Here is an 18,327-nt window from a genome sequence, read left to right as displayed (position 1 = left end):
GTCAGAAGGCCTTCAGTCCTGTCTGAGATTCAGTCTCTGTGACCCTTGGAGAGTTCCATCACCTCTCAGTGCCCAGGGCAAGGTTTTTGAAGACTGAGTTGCTGATCATATCAGTGGAGGAACTTTTCACATAGGGAATTCCCAGACAGATGAAATCCCTATCTAGGCGTTCTTGTGAACTGTCCTGTCATGTGCTGCTTTCACCTCCATTATTTTCTATTCCTTTTTGGTAAGAATGCTGAATAAGATGACTATAACTCACCCACCTTAGGGCCCATAATTTGCTAGTTTTAACGGTAAAAAATAAGGTTCCCTCATATATAGAGAGTTTTAGAGCAGGAAAGTGCTTTGTTGTTGCCTCTTAAAGGCCCTGAAATAGTGTGTAAGTATTACCTTCATCCCTATGAAAAGATTTGATCTCTGGGCTAAAGAGAGTTTTATTACAAGCCTTTAGAACTGGAAGGAACATTAGAGAATATCTAGCCCATTCTTCTCATGAAAAAGTTGTGGCCCAGAGGAGCAAAGGGATTTTCCTAAATTACTTCCTATCCGCCAGGTCCCAGAATGGGTAAGCAGCAGGCCTGGGATCAGAACCTACGTGCCATTGTCCCTTCCGAAAGCATCCCAGGGCTCACTTCTTTCCTTGTCCAATGAAGTTTCCAAAAACTGCCCATCAATTTTGTGACTCCCATGCTTAAGCAGGGACAGTTGGTCCCTGTTGCCCAATGTAGCAAGTCTAAACCCCTGCCCTTTCAAGATCCTCCATAATCTAGCCCTCCCGTCATACCCTCATGTCCTCTCATTCTGAACACAGACCCTCCTTTCCAGTCAAGCTAGCCTCCTCACAGTCTCTCTCACTTGCCATACCAATTCTTCCTTCTCTGTCTTTGCTTAAACAAAGACTCGTGCCTTCCAGCCTGAAATGCCTGCTTTCCTTCTCTTTGACAGGCAGATTCCTGCCCATCCTTTAGTCATATCTTTTTGACCAGATTGAAAGCTCCTGGAAGGTAGAGACTGTCTTCTCTTCTTCCCATATGCCCTCTAGCAGCTGGCACAGCCCCAGGTATATACCAGGGACTGTATAAACACTTGTAGTAGATGGATTTGAGCACTTCCTGATTCATCTTGCCCTCCTTAATGGATTCTGTGGGAGGGGTATCGTTTCACCACAGGTTTGTGATTGATGTGATTGTAGGTAATGTTGTGCAACAGGACTTCCCAAGTTCATTAACTTCTCTGTGAAAGGGCAAATAACTGTTTTCTTCATAGTGAAAGATTGAGAGGATTAAACCTGATATAAAACTTTCAACTTCTTGAAGAAATGTACCATACAAAGGTATCATTATTACTCTAATGCTGATTAAATTAATCCAGTAAGCACTTAGATATGTCTTGAAACCTACAATCCTTCCCTAATTTTTATTAGTCCTAATTCTTTATTTTTCAAACGTTATGTTCATATCTTAAATGTACCAGTATGTGGTTTGTTTCACCGGATTGCGCACTTACTTCACTAGGACAAAAACCATTTCTGCTTCTTTTGATTCTTTCTCCCTGCACCATGTCTATGGTTCTATTTCTAGTAGACACTTGGTAAATATTTTCACATCATTAAGCCAAAACCCTGAAGTCCATTTATAGCAAACACCTTCTCCCTCACAGTCACATATTTACGGAAAACCAGATAGAAGCAGAATATTTTTCATAGTCTGAGATACATTTCTCAAAAGCTAACTAAGCCTGAGCTTCTGAGACTGTGGCCACATGATGATTTGTGTACCTGTCGGACCCTTAAAGTACGCTCTTGCTGCTTTACTGAAAAATTGATTGTAATTTACACTTCAGTACTTTCTGAGTAGGGAAATTCACATCTAGTTTCCTTTTTTTCTAAATAAGTGATAGGAGAGATGGATGGAGAAGAAATGAAGTAGTCAGAGTCGAGATGAGGCTGTGGCGTAATGATGTAGGTGCTTCTGATCTACCCGGGATTGGTTCTTTTGCAGGAAAATTTGAATCCCTTGGTGGTCCTGAACTTATTTAAAAGAATCCCAGCGGAAGATATTCCTCTCCTTCTGATGAACCCAGAAGCAGGGAAGCCCTCTGACTTGATTCTCACACGCCTTTTGGTGCCTCCTTTGTGCATCAGGCCCTCTGTCGTGAGTGATCTGAAGTCTGGCACAAATGAAGACGACTTGACCATGAAATTGACAGAAATCATCTTCCTTAATGATGTTATCAAAAAGGTTAGTACTGCAGAACAGTCTGGGAAGATTGGAACATGTCTGTGTAAAACTAGAAACCAATGTACTTTTGCTTATGCTCTTCTGATTTTCAGCATCGGATATCAGGCGCCAAAACACAAATGATCATGGAAGACTGGGACTTCCTGCAGCTCCAATGTGCCCTCTACATCAACAGTGAACTCTCAGGCATACCTCTCAATATGGCGCCTAAGAAATGGACCAGAGGTTTTGTTCAGCGGTTGAAAGGAAAACAAGGTAGGTCTCATTTTTTTCTCTTCTTTCTCAGTTCAGTAGCGCACATTGTGTCAACAGGCAATCACAGCGTCGCAAGACTTAGGTGAAAACCAGGTTTATTACAAGAGCAATGAACGTGCATGTGGAACCCAAAGAGTTCATTGTCATTGGAGAAGTTTACGTCTATGACCATACAGAAAAAGAGGAGGAGAAAACAGGAAGGGGCGTGGCACGGGAGGGGAAAGGTGCAGTAATCCCTCCTAAGGAGAAGAGCCAGGCAGGCAGCAGCTGGCTGCCTTCTTTCCCCTTGGGAACTGCTAGACTATGGAAATAGGAGGGTCCACTTATATGCAAAGGACCCCAGCTGCACAGGCGTTTTTCACAGACTGACCAGCACCTGTCTTGCCTCCCAAGGACACACAGGGAATCCAGCTTGGGGTGCAAACAACAAATTGTGTCAGTTGAGGAAGGCTTTGTCCTTGACACACTCAGGGCCTCCTGCAGGCTCTGGGTCCAGTGTTTCTGGAAGATGTGGCAACTCAGAAAGACCAGTTCAGAGGACCCCCTAATAACCCTTAACAATATGAAGAGCTAACTATGTGCCAGGCACCAGGCTGAGGGCAGGGCATTTGAACCCAAACAAAAAAGATAGTCCCTGTCTTCAAGGAGCTTGTCTTCAGATGGGGGAAGGCGTCACCCCAGAGGGAACTACAAAATGTAGAGGGTAGTATGTAGGTACCTAGGCAGGGCCACGTGGCCAGAGAGCTGGGGGTAGAGTCCAGAGAGAGAGGAGTGGAGCTGGAAAAAAAACAACCCTGCTTTAGCAAGGCCAAGCACTCTGCTATCAAGGGCAGAGGTGTCTGCAGGCAGAGAAAGCTGCTAGAGAAGTGGTGGGAAAGTCCCGTGGGCGAGGATGGGAGCCAGGAGGGCATTCTTAGTCCTTTGTTAAATTGTGTTTGAATTCTGTTCCATAAGAGCCGTGGTGATCATAGTTACTTGGAAAAAAGAGCCCACCACACCAACTCAAGTCATTGTTTTACTCATATTTCTTAAGGTCGCTTTAGAGGAAATCTCTCTGGGAAAAGGGTAGACTTTTCTGGCAGAACAGTCATCTCACCTGACCCCAATCTCCGAATAGATGAAGTAGCTGTGCCAGTTCATGTGGCTAAAATATTAACCTTTCCTGAGAAGGTGAGCACTGTCAAACTACTTACTTCATTTGTTTTCCTTGAAAAAAACATCCATTGGGGCAGTTAGGTGGCATAGTGAATAGAGCTCTGGCCTTGGAGTCAAGAGAACCTGAGTTCAAATCTAACCTCAGACACTTAACACTCAGTAACTGTGTGACCCTGGGCAAATCATTTAACCCCAATTGCCTCACCAAAAAGCAAAAAAAAAGAAAAATCATCCATTGTGTTTGACTCAAGGGAAATGTATTCTGTTGTTGTTTCAGTTTGACTCTTTGTGACCCTGTATGGGGTTTTCTTGGCGAAGATACTGGAGTGGTTTGCCATTTCCTTCTCCAACTCATTTTACAGACGAGAAAAATGAGTTGCCCAGGGTCACACAGCTAGGAGGTGTCTAAGGCCAGACACCTTTGACCTCAAGAAGGTGAATCTTCCTGACTCTAGGCCTGGCATTCTATCCACTGTGCCACTTACCTGCCCCAGGGAAATTTGTATTCTGTATTTTATAGTTGTAAGGGGCATTTTAAATAGTGATCTATACATATCTCTGGAATAATACTGGGAAAATAATAATCCATTTCCTTCCTGGTGGTTCATAATGAACACTAGGTCAGAGACATGTTTAAAGAGCCAGCTTAGAGTCCATATCATTTAGTTTCTCCATTAAAACTACTGTGATTTTTTTTTACTACCACTGTACCTGTCGAGCAAAAACAAAGAAAAGGACTTGTGATGCTGGAATCATGCATTTAACATGTTTTAATAAGAGATACATATAATAAACTTTTCACTAGACACCTTGGCCACTTTTCAAGGAGTTTGGAAGTAGACTGCCTGGGGTATTCTCTTTTCTAATTATTGTTTAGTATAAAGAACATAAAAATTAGTAGCTGAATCAACAGAAACATGAAAATCAAACCATTCCTAAAAAAGGATTTCTCTCTTTTTTTTTCATTTTCGTTTTGGTCCTACAGGTAAATAAAGCAAACATCAATTTTATGAGGAAACTTGTTAGAAATGGTCCGGAAATTCACCCAGGAGCCAATTTCATTCAGCAGCGGCACATGCAAATGAAAAGGTACTGTCTTTTGACTATATTTATTTGCCTCGTGATGGTTAACATTCTATAACTGAAGTGTTATAATGTTCAGCTACAGAACTTAATTTCAGAATTTGGAATTTTCCATTTCTTTATTTGACCTCATGAAATTTGTGCTGTATTTGAGCTTAAGAATTTTTAAATATTGGAATGTGGTATTGTTGGTACTATATTTGCCCTGTTATGAAAGATATGTTGTGTGTATCTTTGTTTGACCTTAAAATACACATTGGTAGATCAGTTATTCAATAATAAACTTTTTTTTTAATTCAAACAGTGAAAATATAATAATGTATTAACTATTACAGAAAAGCTAAGCCTTCGAAATTCTTACACAGTCAGAGCATGTTTTAGTTGCTTAGATTTACCAAAGAGGATGAACTCCAGGTTAATTGTTCTTTCCCTCTTGGGAGACCTTATATGTGAAAAAAGTCATGGATGGGATAGGCCACTCTCTTAAGCTTTGGTTTTGGGAGGAAAAGTCCTTTGAACTTCTTTCATAGAAATCATGACTTTTGTCGTAAGGTTCCTGAAGTATGGAAATCGGGAGAAGATGGCCCAAGAGCTCAAGTATGGGGACATCGTGGAGAGACATCTCATAGATGGTGACGTGGTGTTATTCAATCGACAGCCCTCCCTACACAAATTGAGCATCATGGCTCACTTAGTGAGTATAGAATGACTCTATTTTCCGTTCAGAGGACGCACTCTTGTAAATGTACTGCAGCACTGACATAATAATCTTAACAAGTTTTCCCAACTTTTCCCTTACCCTCCTTTTTGGTTTTCTGAAACTTCAATTTCTTTTCAGTGCTGTGAATCTTGATACCACATTATTATCTTGAGGCAATAAATAAAGAAGCATGGGTAGAAAAAAATCATTGAAATAGTCTCATGGACCAAAGGGCATGAAACTCTGTGTAATGAAATAGCAGAAAATTCATTTTACTTCTTGAAATTTTTTATTTTAATAGGCCAAGAAACCGTGGTTCTTGAAATGATTTATCTTTTCAGTAGTCCTTTAACTGAAACATTGGCTTTTATTTTCTAATTGACTTCACAATGACAGTGGTAATATTTTAAGTTTTAAAGTATAGAGAACTGCAACTTTAATTCATAAAATATTCAAAAACTTCTGTTTTTGAAGAAGTTAAATTTATATTATAACGTGCACATGATTTGTAAAGGATTGTGTAAGCAGCCTTTTAAAGGTTTGTTTGTTTTTTTAATCCACTTCTTTAAAGGTAGATATATCACTTGGTGCTAAACAACCAAAAAAATAGTTTTAAGATATATGTAGGATTAGGGTTTGGTTGGTGAGGTGAGAGGTTTTTTTCACGTTTTAAAAAAGGAGTATTTCAGTTCTCATTTCAGATAGTGACAAATTCACATTTTGGTTGAATCTAATAGACTTCCTTGAAAATTGCTACTGGGCCTTGTCGTTAAGTGGGGGCACACTGGATTTGGAATAGGAGGACCTGAGTTTGTGCTGCTTACTCCACATGTGAGCACTTCACTTCAGGCCCTTTGAGTGACTGTTTGTCTCCTCATCTGTAAAGTAATGGAGTTAGATTTTGTAGTCTTCAAGAAACCTTCCAGCTCTGAACTCTTTTAACCCTGTGAAGGAAAATATGACATAAATAACATCAGTAACTTAATAGAGTAACCAGAAATCCATTTCTAAGAGCCAGAGCATCCCATTTTTGGGAGAACCATTTTAAAATGAATTGACTTAGTCTAAAAGAAAAATATCATTCACATGAAACCGGCTTTCCTTTTTGTAGGCAAGAGTAAAACCCCACCGGACCTTCAGATTTAATGAGTGTGTCTGTACACCCTACAACGCTGATTTTGATGGAGATGAAATGAACCTTCATCTTCCTCAAACTGAAGAAGCTAAAGCAGAGGCACTTGTTCTGATGGGGGTAAGTGGGGTGCCAGCGTTTGTCCAGGAGCAGTGCATCTTCCCTGGAAGACCTCAGCTTTTCTGCATGGACTCCTCTAAAGTCTACCTTAGCCTTAGAGGAACAGACAGGAGGCCAGCGGGCTGCTTGATTTCTCTTTCTAGTTTAGCTGTTAATCAGCCTTACCCCTTATCTCCCCTTGGCGTTTGTTCTCCCCATGTAAAACTGGTTGGTGATTTTAATTGTAAAACATGTTCCACACTTGGGTGTTAGGAGGATTTGGAAGGTTATCGGAAGTAATGTTCCTGCCTCCTTCCCCTCATCGTTGCAGATGGCTCCTTAGAGAAAATACAGCAAAACCACAGCAAGGGTTACAAAAACCAAATTGTTCTTTGATGTCTTTTAGATCTGTGATTTCATTGAGATAAGGGATTCTCAGTAAGAAAACTCCCTCTCCCAGCATAATCAACTACTTACAGTCTTAGGGACTGGTTAAATCACTTACGTCTAAGAGGTTAAGTCACTTGGTGCGTGGGACTCTAAGAGGTTAAGTCACTTGCCTAGGATCACAAGAGGATATGTGTCAAATGAAGTTGGAACCCACATCCTCCTGCCTGACACTGTCTCTGTCTGTCAGGCCATGCTTGCTGCCTCTCATCATTGTATGTCCTCATTTATTTAGTTTCATCAGGAAGTAAGAGGTTCCACATAAATGAACTTTCCATAGAACTTATCCTTTTAAGCTCAAATATTGTTTTATTTGAATGGTTGGACCTAATTCTAAATACTTTCTACCCTTCTCTGCCTTCTAAAAGAGAATCTGCTGACTGCAAAACAATCTTTTCTTTATGACATTTTAATCTTGTCATCACTGAGCATTATTTGTTGTCCAGTGATGCCCTCAGAAGCCATTAATGTATATAGGCTTTTTCACCCTCACAAAATGACTCCAGACTATTAGAGTATTTACTTCTTCTGCCTGTGTTCTGTAATGTTGCCTGTTTTCTCCTTTCTAATCTCCCCCTTGTTACTCGGTGTGCTCGCTTTTAACAGCGATCCCTTCTTATCCTCGGTCATGTTCTGAGACTTCAGTCTTCTTCCCCACCCACAGACATAACATGCTTCTAATTGGCTGCTTCTCTTTCACTGTGATTTGGGAAACCAGATAATCAAGCTTGTTAGAGTTGTGTCTAACAGATGTAATGGACTCTGAGTGAAGGCTTTAGGGGCTTTTCCATGATTATGAGTACCTCATGTCTTTGTATTCCCTTTTGGAGTTCTTCACTATGTGCTTACCCCCCAACCCTAATTAAGATCATGAGCAAAGACTGGGGCAGCTCAGTGGTGCAGTGGATAGAGCAGCAGCCCTGGAGTCAGGAGGACCCGAGTTCAAATGTGGCCTCAGACACATAACACTTACTAGCTGTGTGACTCTGAGCAAGTCACTTAACCCCAATTGCATCACCAAAAAAAAAAAAAAAAAGGTTATGAGCAAAGGGACCTCGAGACACGTGAGCTAGATATGTGTTACATATTTGGAAAACTGGCCATTTACTGTACTTTTCCAATAGGGAATGTAATATGGATTCTAAGCAATTCCAGTAACTAATAGACTTCCTGCCCTTGTAACAGAAATATTCCTTGCTAAGAGTGCTCTAGATAGGAGTGTTTTCTTTTTCTTTTTGGTGAAGTGCCTCTGTGTTTCTTTCCTGAGGCCTTGTGACAAATGACCTAGGAATTGATGAGCCATTAGTTGGAGGCCCAAGGACATTATCTTCCTCCCACTACTCTGAAGTGACATTGAACCTGGGTGCTTCCTGCAGATAACTGTTTAAAATGGCCATGATCCCTAGGGAACCAGACTCTTTTTTTCCCCTGTGATAGCCATTGGCCAAAATCAAACAGGTAGAGTTTCATGTATAGAGACTGGGGAGGTCAAGTATGGTGATATAGTCCTGTAATCCCTGCTGTTGGTGGGGCTGGTGGATCAGTAAAACTTGGCAGTCCCAAACTGCAGTAGGGCTACAAACCAATCAGGTATCCAGACTAAATCTAGCACAAATATAGGGAGCCCCCAAGAGCAAGGGAGGACCGGTAGGCTTCTTATGGAGAGCTATACTAGGAAAAACAGAGCAGGTCAAAGCTTCTGTACCGATCAGTCGTGGGATCATGCCGGTGAGTGGCTGGTGTACTGCCAACCTACACAAGATGAGGAGTCCCAGTATCAAACAAATAGAGACTAGGGAGAAAAAGCAATTGTTGTCTATTCTTTTGCTTCAAAAGTAATGACTGAGAGTATCCATCTGAAACAACTAAATCTTTTATTAGTTAGAAGAGGTGTGGCCTATTAGCCAAAGAGAATTCAGCAGATATGTCTGAGTGATGCTTTAAAATTTAAAAAAATGGTATTGTTTGGACTTTAAAATTAAAAACCCAACACTTTGTCATCATTCAAAGGATTGATTTTTTGGAATGTTTAGAGGAATAGGTAACAAAAAGTAATTAATTATGCAGTATGAAAAAAAGGAAGCATTACTTTTATAAACCTTTTGAAGAGTTGTTGCAAATGATTCTAGCATTGAGTGAATTATAGTGCATTTGATCTTTTTCTCTTTTAGACAAAAGCAAACCTGGTAACTCCAAGAAATGGGGAACCACTAATTGCTGCTATTCAGGATTTTTTGACAGGTATGTCACATGCACATTTGGGGGGCAGGGAGATGGCAAATAGAGTAAGGTATTCAAGTGGTTTGTTTTTGTATAAAGTATTTTCAAAATAATCACCACTGTATTTTGAACATAGGTTCATTAAACTATCAAATGTTAGAGCTAAAGTAAATCATACAGATTATCTATTTCTACTGCCTCGTTTTATAGACAAGGAAACCTGCCAGTAGAGGCAAAGTGGTTTGCCCAATGTCACAAAATTAGATAATGGGTGAGCTGGTGCTGGAACCCAAGTCTTGTGACTGCTGGTTGGCTGAGTGTCTTTGTGGTTTGGATTTGTTGTTCTTCACTTATTGGGAAAGTACTTTGTGAAATGTAAAGCACTGCATAAATGTCAGCTGTTTTAATTAGTTGGTTTATCAGTACAAATGCCTACAATATTTTTTTTAAGTGACTTGCAAGATTTATCTTAAAATGTGACCAGTGTGTATTTTCCACTAACTACTGTTTTTTATATTTTAAAACTTCTAGGTGCCTATCTTCTTACTCTTAAAGATACTTTCTTTGATCGAGCAAAAGCTTGTCAGATCATTGCTTCCATTCTAGTTGGCAAGGATGAGAAAATTAAAGTTCGTCTTCCACCTCCAACAATCCTAAAGGTTGGTTTTTAGAACTGTTGACTCGGGTGTGTTTATTGTTGGACTGTCTGTAACCTAACTAAGCCTGTAAATTGTATCTGTAGCCAGGCACACAGGGATTTGAACTCAAAGCCACCTTGGCTGGTGTAATAAATTCATGATTTTTTTACTTGACAAAATGTAATGAAAATACTATAAGCTGGCTCGTGCTTTATCCTGATCTTCTCCACTCTCAGCCTGTTACCCTGTGGACTGGAAAACAAGTCTTCAGCCTCATACTTCAGCCCAGTGATGAGAATCCCGTAAGAGCCAACCTTCGAACGAAGGGCAAGCAATACTGTGGCCGTGGAGAGGACCTCTGTGTTAATGACTCCTGTGAGTTAGGCCCAAGCTTGCTCTTTAGTGTGCACTGACTAGGGATGGAAAAGGTTGGTAGTCTTTCATTTAAAAAATGAGGTTGAAAAGGAGCCATTTGAAAGTTTCCCTGAGCCTTCAGACAAGGTGTGTGTTTTTCTCTTATTCCTGCTGTTAGACTGCAATACTGCAAGTCTTTATCTTGGAGAAGACTGCAGAATTACAGCTCACAGTTAATGTATTTTTCACTAAATATTTAATTGCCAATAAACATCAACAACTTCTTAATTCCCATCCACCAAAGTCTGGAATTAACACCATAGTTTATACTATTTGTGTTCAGTAGTTTCAGGTTTTTGTTATTGCCTAAAAACATGAGTTGACAAAGAAGACTCTATGTGTGTGTTTGTGTGTGTGTGTTCTGTTCTCATGGCTTTCATGGGCTTCAATTAAAATGAAAGTAAGTTGCAAGCCTTAAAAGCTCCAGACATATTGTTAGCACACATTGCTAATTAAAAACCAGGAGTAGAAGGAACCCTGGTTTTAGAGTCTACTTACTGCATGTATGACCTGTGTCTCTGGAAGTCATTTCCTTCATCTGTAAGGTGAAGGGATAGATGAGACCTCTCTAAATTCCATTGTTCTAGGTAGCCTTATCCAGAAAAGCATTCACATTTGAACCCGACTTCTGTGGCCAAGGGTTTGAATTTCAAGACCTTGAAAGGTTGTCTCAGTCAGATACCTCCCCTCCCCCAGCTCTAAAATAACAGCTAATATTGTGAGGGCTCCTGGCCTTGCTCACTGTTGTCCCCTTTGACTGTGGTTTTGGGAATGTTTGGCTCTTTTCTTGTCTGTTTGTGGGTTCTACTTTCAGGGTATGGGTGGTGGAACTTCTTTTAGTTTTCAGTTTAAATAAACTGGTTGAAACACTGAAGTCCTTTTCTTCCCTACTTCCTAAAGAAGACAACCTTTGAGGAGAATCCTCTGGTCTTTACTTACTACTTTAGCCGTAGATATGTAGATGTGCTCCCTGCGTCGTGACAGGTGCTTCTGACCATGCACAGGGAGCCTTCATTGCTAACCTTTGTGCTTGTAGATGTGACCATCCAGAACAGCGAATTAATGAGTGGCAGCATGGACAAAGGAACGTTAGGATCCGGATCCAAGAACAACATCTTTTACATTTTGCTGAGAGATTGGGGGCAGATTGAAGCTGCTGATGCAATGTCACGGCTCGCCAGGCTGGCACCTGTTTATCTGTGTGAGTACTTCAGGGTCCCCTGGAGGTAAATCAATGTAAATAACAAACAATCCACACATTATACCTTCACACTGGAAGGCTAACAAATAGAAAACTGCTGTTCTCACTATTTTAGCAATGCAGCTTTCTTCAAAAGTGAACTTATGCTGGGATAAACTATTTGTGTCTGTTGTTAGAATCAGCTGAGCAGTCACCTATTTCTCTGTAAAGTTGTACTTTTTTAAAAATGGAAAGACATTCTGTACATTGACATCTGCTTAGTATTTCACTAAATAAGATCCATGGTGTCTTTACCTTGTTTTCTGCACTGCAGCTAACCGAGGCTTCTCCATTGGGATCGGCGATGTCACACCAGGCCAGGGACTGCTAAAGGCCAAGTACGAATTACTGAACGCTGGCTACAAAAAATGTGATGAATATATCGAAGCCTTGAACACAGGCAAACTGCAGCAGCAGCCTGGCTGCACCGCGGAGGAGACATTAGAGGTGAGGGCTTGGCGATTTGTCCCTGCTTCCATTTGGAGCAGCGTGCGATTCTGTTGGATTAATGATTGTGAGGAGACATCATGGTACAGCTGAAGACATCATGCTACCTGCACTTGGGTAGAAACTAGACCTAGATTCTAGTCCTGACTCCCGCTACCTGTTGTAACTTTGGGCCAGTCATCTTAACGGTTAGAGATCTTAGTTTCTTGATGTGGACAACAAGGACTAAATTATTTCTAAATTATGATTATTTCCCTTCTGGCTCTAACATTCAAGGTCAAGAAACCCTAGATGTTTGTTCATTTGGCTACTTGGGGTTGCTCTTGTTTCATCTGAGTATTTTGGACCCATTCTACAGTTATTTCTTAGCTTTTATGTTCATCTTCAGCATGGACACATCAGGACATCATCACTGTCAGAGCAGAAGCTGACACTACTCCTTTTGAAATGGGCAGTTTTTGAAAGAGCCATCTGTGTAAAAAAGCCCGTTTTTCATAATCATATTACCTGCTACTCGCTAGACACACACACACAGGCGCACACGCATGCACGCACAGCAACACCCTAACTTGAAGAATAGCTTTTCCCTTCCTCCTTCCTCCTTCCTCCCCTCTCCTCCCCCCCCTTCTGTCTCTCTCCCTCTCCCTCTCCCCCTCTCTCTCCTCTTTCCCAGTCTCTGGATGTTTTGACTACGTTTTACAGTTATGAGCCTTGGAAGGAGAGGTTGGAATATTAGTAACTGAGTGTAGCTGAGAATCTTTGGCATTATCAGAATAATTGCCAGGTATTAACGTTCTGACAAGATGATCTCTAAGTAGCCAAGATCAGCAGCCTAACTTGAAGAATAGCTTTTTCCTTCTTTCCTCCCCCTCTTTCTCTCTCTCTCTCTCTCTTTCTTTCTTTCTCTCTCTCTCTCCCCCCCCTTTCCCTCCTCTTTCTGTGTCTCTTGATTTGGTGCAGAGCTCTCCCTCGCTCTCTCTCTCTCTCTCCCTCCTTGTCTCTATATTTGGTGCAGAACTCTCTGTCTCTCTCTCCTTCCCTTCTTCCCTCTCTCCCTCTAGTTTTTCAGACAATATCCTGTACTACAAAAGCACTTGGTGGCCTCCACTGTGGAGAGATTTCCCAGAATCACAAACCATGACTAACTCACCTGAGTTGTCCATTTCTGAGACAGATTGATGTACCAGGTAGCCTTCAGGTCTTTTTTAAGATTGTCTGGGACTTATTTGAAAAGCTGGATTTTAAAAAATAGATAATTCAGTATTCCAATTTAGGTGCTGTAAAGATCAGTTTTCGAATTTGTCATACTCCTAGCTGATGTTCCACTCAGACGCCTATGTCTTGTCCTTCTGTGGGAATCCTAGGCATTAATCCTGAAGGAGCTCTCTGTGATCCGAGACCACGCTGGCAGTGCTTGCCTCCGAGAGTTGGATAAGAGCAACAGTCCCCTTATCATGGCCCTTTGTGGCTCTAAAGGTAAGTCTGCCAGGAGAAGGGCTTCTTCAAGTGATTGCCAGCTTTCCTAAGACAAGATATGATCCAGTACTAACAACAAGTCACTGGGGCAGCGAGGTGGCACAGTGGCTAGAGCAGCAGCCCTGGAGTCAGGAGGACCTGAGTTCAAATCCAGCCTCAGACACATAACACTCACTGGCTGTGTGACTCTGGGCAAGTCACTTAACCCCAATTGCCTCATAGTTTAAAAAAGAAAGTCATTAGTTTTTAAAGAATGGGGTGGGGGGAAGATTAGCTACTTTCGTCTTAAGGAACTTATAATAATATCTAAGTATTACTGTAGTTCTAAGTGTTAGAGATGTCTCTTTGAACAAAATTTTGCTCAGAAACCTACAGGTGTATCTTTTTTAAAATTCAATTTTATTTTCCACTCTAAATTCTCTCCTCCTTCCCCTCTGCTATATATTGAGAAGGCAAGAAAAACAAAGTCCATTATAGATATGTGTGGTCATGTAAAACAAATTCCTGCATTAGCCATGTCCAGATAAAAGAAAGAGAAGAAAAAATAGGTTTCAGTCTGCCCTAAGAATCCATCAGCTGGAGGTGGATAGCATGTCTCATCGTGAGTCCTTTGGAATTGTGGTTGATCATTATGCTGATCAGAGTTGATTATGTTTTCATTGTCACTGTTACTGTATAAATTATCCTCCTGGTTCTGCTCTCTTCCCTTGGTATTAGCTCATATAATTCTTCCCAGGTTTCTCTGAAACCATCCCTGTCATCATTTGTAGCATGATAGGATTCCATCACAATTATATACCTTAATTTGTTCAGCCATTCCCCAATTGATGGGTACCCTCTCTGTTTCCAGTTTTTGGCCACCACAAAAAGAGCTGCTGTAAATATTTTTTCTACTGAGTCCATTTTCCCTTTCTTTGATTTTTTTTGTTTAGTGTAAGATCAAGTATCAGTATCACTAGGTTAAAGGTTATGCACCATTTGATAGCTTTTTGGGCATAGTTCCAAATCTGCAGGTGTATCTTAACACTGACTTTATTGTTTTTTAAAATACAGAGTTAAAATATCTTTTGTTATCAGAGACTACCTAGCTTCCATATTGTATTCCTGATCTGTTTTTCTAGGTTCTTTCATTAATATATCCCAGATGATTGCTTGTGTGGGACAGCAAGCTATCAGTGGCTCTCGAGTGCCGGATGGTTTTGAGAACAGATCCTTACCTCACTTTGAGAAGCACTCGAAGGTAAGCATGATGAGAGCAGGTGAGGTCCAAGAAAACCCATCAGGAACCTAGATTGAGTCTGTGAAATTTAAGGTGACATGGTTTAAGTATATTAGTGAATAGTTTTTGAAGGTGTTTGCTGTTTGACCCATAACTAGACATGTAGGTGAGGATTCGTTTGAGTTGGTCACACAGAACTTAGCTGCGTTCCTCTGGGTATCACAGCTTTTCTGTAGAAGAAAAAGTGATTCAGCTGAAATCTGAGTAATTAAACTGAAGCTGCCTTAGGTCTAGTGAAATGTACATATTATAAATACCATCTGTGTTTGTGCTTGGGTTTTTTTTCAAGTGCTCAAATATAAGTGTTGGTACTGAAAGTAACACCCAAAGAAACTGGAGCTGCTGAGCTCTGTATTCCTCAGCTCAACACTGAGTAGTTCCTTTGATGCTTTAAAGACATGTAGGTAACCATTGATCTAGTGACCATCACAGCTGTAAGCTCACCGCTGTGTGATATGCACCTTAGCATTGTTCGTTCTAACCAGGTCCAGGCACGATTATTTCCATCTTTAAGGAAGAAATATAAATAAAACCTGTGGCTTAGGGATCAGCAGATAATGTATATGTTGTCTTGAATCCTCATTATGTTGGAGGAGGGCGTGGATATACATTTTGGATATGTTTTACAATTATGAGCCTTGGAAGGAGAGGTTGGAATATTAGTAACTGAGTGTGGTTGAGAATCAGGGGACCCGAGTTCTAGTCTTGGATCTGCCACCAACTGTAGGACATGGGGTAAGTCAGTGTACTTATGAGCCTCAGCGCCCTCATCTATAATGTGAGGGGGTTCCTAGGAGTTGGAGCTGGAATGGACCTTGCAGACCATCTGTTCCATCCAAATCAGGCCCTTTCCCCATCACTTGGATGGGAAGATATCTATTGAAGGTCTCCTCCAACTCTGAAATTCTACATTTTTCTTTATTTTTCTCTTCTTTGTAGCTTCCAGCTGCCAAAGGTTTTGTTGCTAATAGCTTCTATTCTGGTTTGACACCGACGGAGTTTTTCTTCCATACGATGGCTGGCAGGGAAGGACTGGTTGACACGGCTGTCAAGACGGCTGAGACAGGGTACATGCAGGTAGCTGGAGGAAGGGCAAGCTCCTCGTGCATTTACATGTTGTACACATGCTTTCTCATTTATCTAGTCTTGGCTTAAAAAGAAAATTTGTTAGCAAGGTAGCTATTCTTATTCTATCTCTTTTGTTCAGACTGATCAAATCAGGCGCTATGCAAACATCCTGGGCAGAGCAGGGACCTGATGGTAGACACAGCACATGGCCAGCCTCAGGCCGGTCCTTCCCCTCTCAGGCCACCCTCCGCACAGCGATTAAATGAGCAAGTTGGGCGGTAGGCTATTTGGGCCGCTCCAGAATGCATACCGTTCCAGAGTGATAGACTTCTCATGGGAGGACCGGAGGGCTGTGCAGGCCAGGTTGTGTATCCTAACAAACCAGACAGCTGACTAGGTGACCTGGAACATCAAGGCAGAAGCTGAGCTTTACTTATTTACCGGTAGAACCATAACCTTAAATCCTGGTCGCTTGAATTTGTACATTCATGTGGATATCTTTTGCTGACATTTCAGAGTATCCCCATACCCTGACCACCTCCCCTTTATAACAAAGAATTTAAGAGGGGAAGGATTAGAGGTGAGGGTAAAAAAGCAGTTCAGAAAAACTGACCTACCTACAAATGGTCTGAAGGGGTATGCAGTGTTCCTCCACCTCTGCAAAGGAGCCCAGAAGCAAGCCCTCCTTGTTTCTCTTCCTGGGGACGGAGCTCAGTCATTGTCACTGCCTGTCACTCTGTGTCAGTACTTTTTGTTGTTGTGTTTCCTATTTCATTTAAGTCTTTCCATATGTTGATTGCATTCCCAGTTTCTTACAGCACAGTCATATTCCATCGTGTGGCCATGCCACTAAAAATCATTTTCTAACAAGAAATTGTTTCTTTTTATGCAAGTCCAATTTGACAGAACTCTGAGGGGCTGTGAAGTGTGTTTGCCACTGTGGCCTTAATATGTTTTTGGTTTTTTATCTTTACCTTTTTGATGTGAAAAAGATAAATTTCCCAGAGCAGTGTGTCAGTGTGCAACAAATGAGTTCTGGTGCGAGGTACATTTTTTATTCTGAAGTTCCCTAGAAAGAGTTGCTGCATCCTGGTCCAAATACAGTGCTATCCCTGCTCTCCTCTTCTGTCTGTCCATAATAAGAGATAGGAGGAATTGCAAGCCCCGGGTGCATATAGGAGTCCTCAGTTTTGCATATAGAAGCCTACAGGAAGTCTGGCTTAAATTTCTTTTAATTGCAAAGCCATTGCACTAATGTAAACCCTAGGAAAATGAAGATAACGTTAGAGCTGGCTCAGAACACTGGATTTAAATAGTGTGCGTTTTGAAGTGTGTCATCTCCATATATCTTTGCAAATACAGAGAGTACTGTAGGTTGTGGCATTTTTGAAATCCCATCACATCTGTCATGAGAACTTTTTTTTTTTTTTGCTCTAATTTAGGGAGGTAAGGAAATGTTTTTGATGGATTTGACTAGGACAGCCTATTTATCCTGTGAATGCTTATGTGTTTGGAATTAAAGTTTGAATAAATTCACTTTATGAACACATATTCCTTTCACAGCAGCCCTGATTTGTTTCTTCTTCATCCTTTCCTTAGAGAAGGCTTGTGAAATCTCTTGAAGATCTCTGCTCACAATATGACCTTACTGTCCGAAGCTCAACTGGTGATATTATCCAATTTATTTATGGTGGTGATGGCTTGGATCCTGCAGCCATGGAGGGAAAAGATGAGCCCTTGGAGTTCAAAAGAGTGCTTGATAACATCAAAGTAAGATTTAACACATCTTCTGGATTGGGAGCTGGGATTAAAGCAGGAGTGCAACTTTAACATGCAGGTGACTATGTACAGCAAATAGCAGCTGGGGAAGACCTTAGCCTTGTTCTTCAGCCTTTGATAGTTTTCTGTCACCCTCTTCTGGAGCATGAGTTTAGATTTTGTGAAAACCAGAAATTTTATCCATGTTCAATACTACATTATTCAGTTCAGCTCTTGCTGAATTATGGACAGTTTATAGAAAGTCAGTAGCCAAAAAGTAGTCCTATTTTCTTTTTATGTGTGTTTAGGATTAGGGAAGTAGCTGGTTTAAACAATATGATGGGTTACTAAACTTTTAGATCAGTGTATGCTGGTTGGCTGGTTTTCTTGTTTCTTCATGAGCTTTTCTCTCATTTAATGCTACTCTTATTTTCTTCCATTTTAATATTGAGGCAGTCTTCCCATGCCAGAGTGAACCAGCCCTCAGTAAAAACGAATTGGTGCTAACAACTGAATCGATCATGAAGAGAAATGAGTTCCTCTGCTGCCAGGACAGCTTTCTTCAGGTAAATGCAGTTTTGGATGCTTGTGGTTTCCCCAAATATGATTGTCAGTCAGAAATTTTTTGGTTGAGAACTAACTAATCAGTAGATTTGGGGGGGGGGGGGGGGGG

At 41.1% G+C, this 18,327-nt stretch overlaps 1 protein-coding gene across 1 annotated transcript in view; it reads left to right on the top strand.

Moving 5' to 3' along the window:
- Window positions 1-18,327, top strand: part of POLR3A (RNA polymerase III subunit A) — a 49,392-nt gene that overhangs the window by 11,300 nt on the left and 19,765 nt on the right. The window contains exons 6-21 of the mRNA XM_027858935.1: window positions 2,004-2,243; window positions 2,336-2,498; window positions 3,532-3,668; window positions 4,639-4,742; window positions 5,289-5,430; window positions 6,548-6,688; window positions 9,286-9,355; window positions 9,866-9,993; window positions 10,209-10,347; window positions 11,423-11,587; window positions 11,901-12,073; window positions 13,438-13,549; window positions 14,671-14,789; window positions 15,768-15,905; window positions 17,496-17,666; window positions 18,107-18,220. Of these exons, the coding sequence (XP_027714736.1) occupies window positions 2,004-2,243; window positions 2,336-2,498; window positions 3,532-3,668; window positions 4,639-4,742; window positions 5,289-5,430; window positions 6,548-6,688; window positions 9,286-9,355; window positions 9,866-9,993; window positions 10,209-10,347; window positions 11,423-11,587; window positions 11,901-12,073; window positions 13,438-13,549; window positions 14,671-14,789; window positions 15,768-15,905; window positions 17,496-17,666; window positions 18,107-18,220 (2,256 nt within the window). The remainder of the gene's footprint in view (window positions 1-2,003; window positions 2,244-2,335; window positions 2,499-3,531; window positions 3,669-4,638; window positions 4,743-5,288; window positions 5,431-6,547; window positions 6,689-9,285; window positions 9,356-9,865; window positions 9,994-10,208; window positions 10,348-11,422; window positions 11,588-11,900; window positions 12,074-13,437; window positions 13,550-14,670; window positions 14,790-15,767; window positions 15,906-17,495; window positions 17,667-18,106; window positions 18,221-18,327) is intronic.

Source organism: Vombatus ursinus, unplaced genomic scaffold, assembly GCF_900497805.2.
Source record: "Vombatus ursinus unplaced genomic scaffold, bare-nosed wombat genome assembly UNPS02000749.1, whole genome shotgun sequence".
Classification (NCBI taxonomy): Eukaryota; Metazoa; Chordata; class Mammalia; order Diprotodontia; family Vombatidae; genus Vombatus; species Vombatus ursinus.
This window is presented reverse-complemented; position numbering and strand designations above follow the sequence as displayed.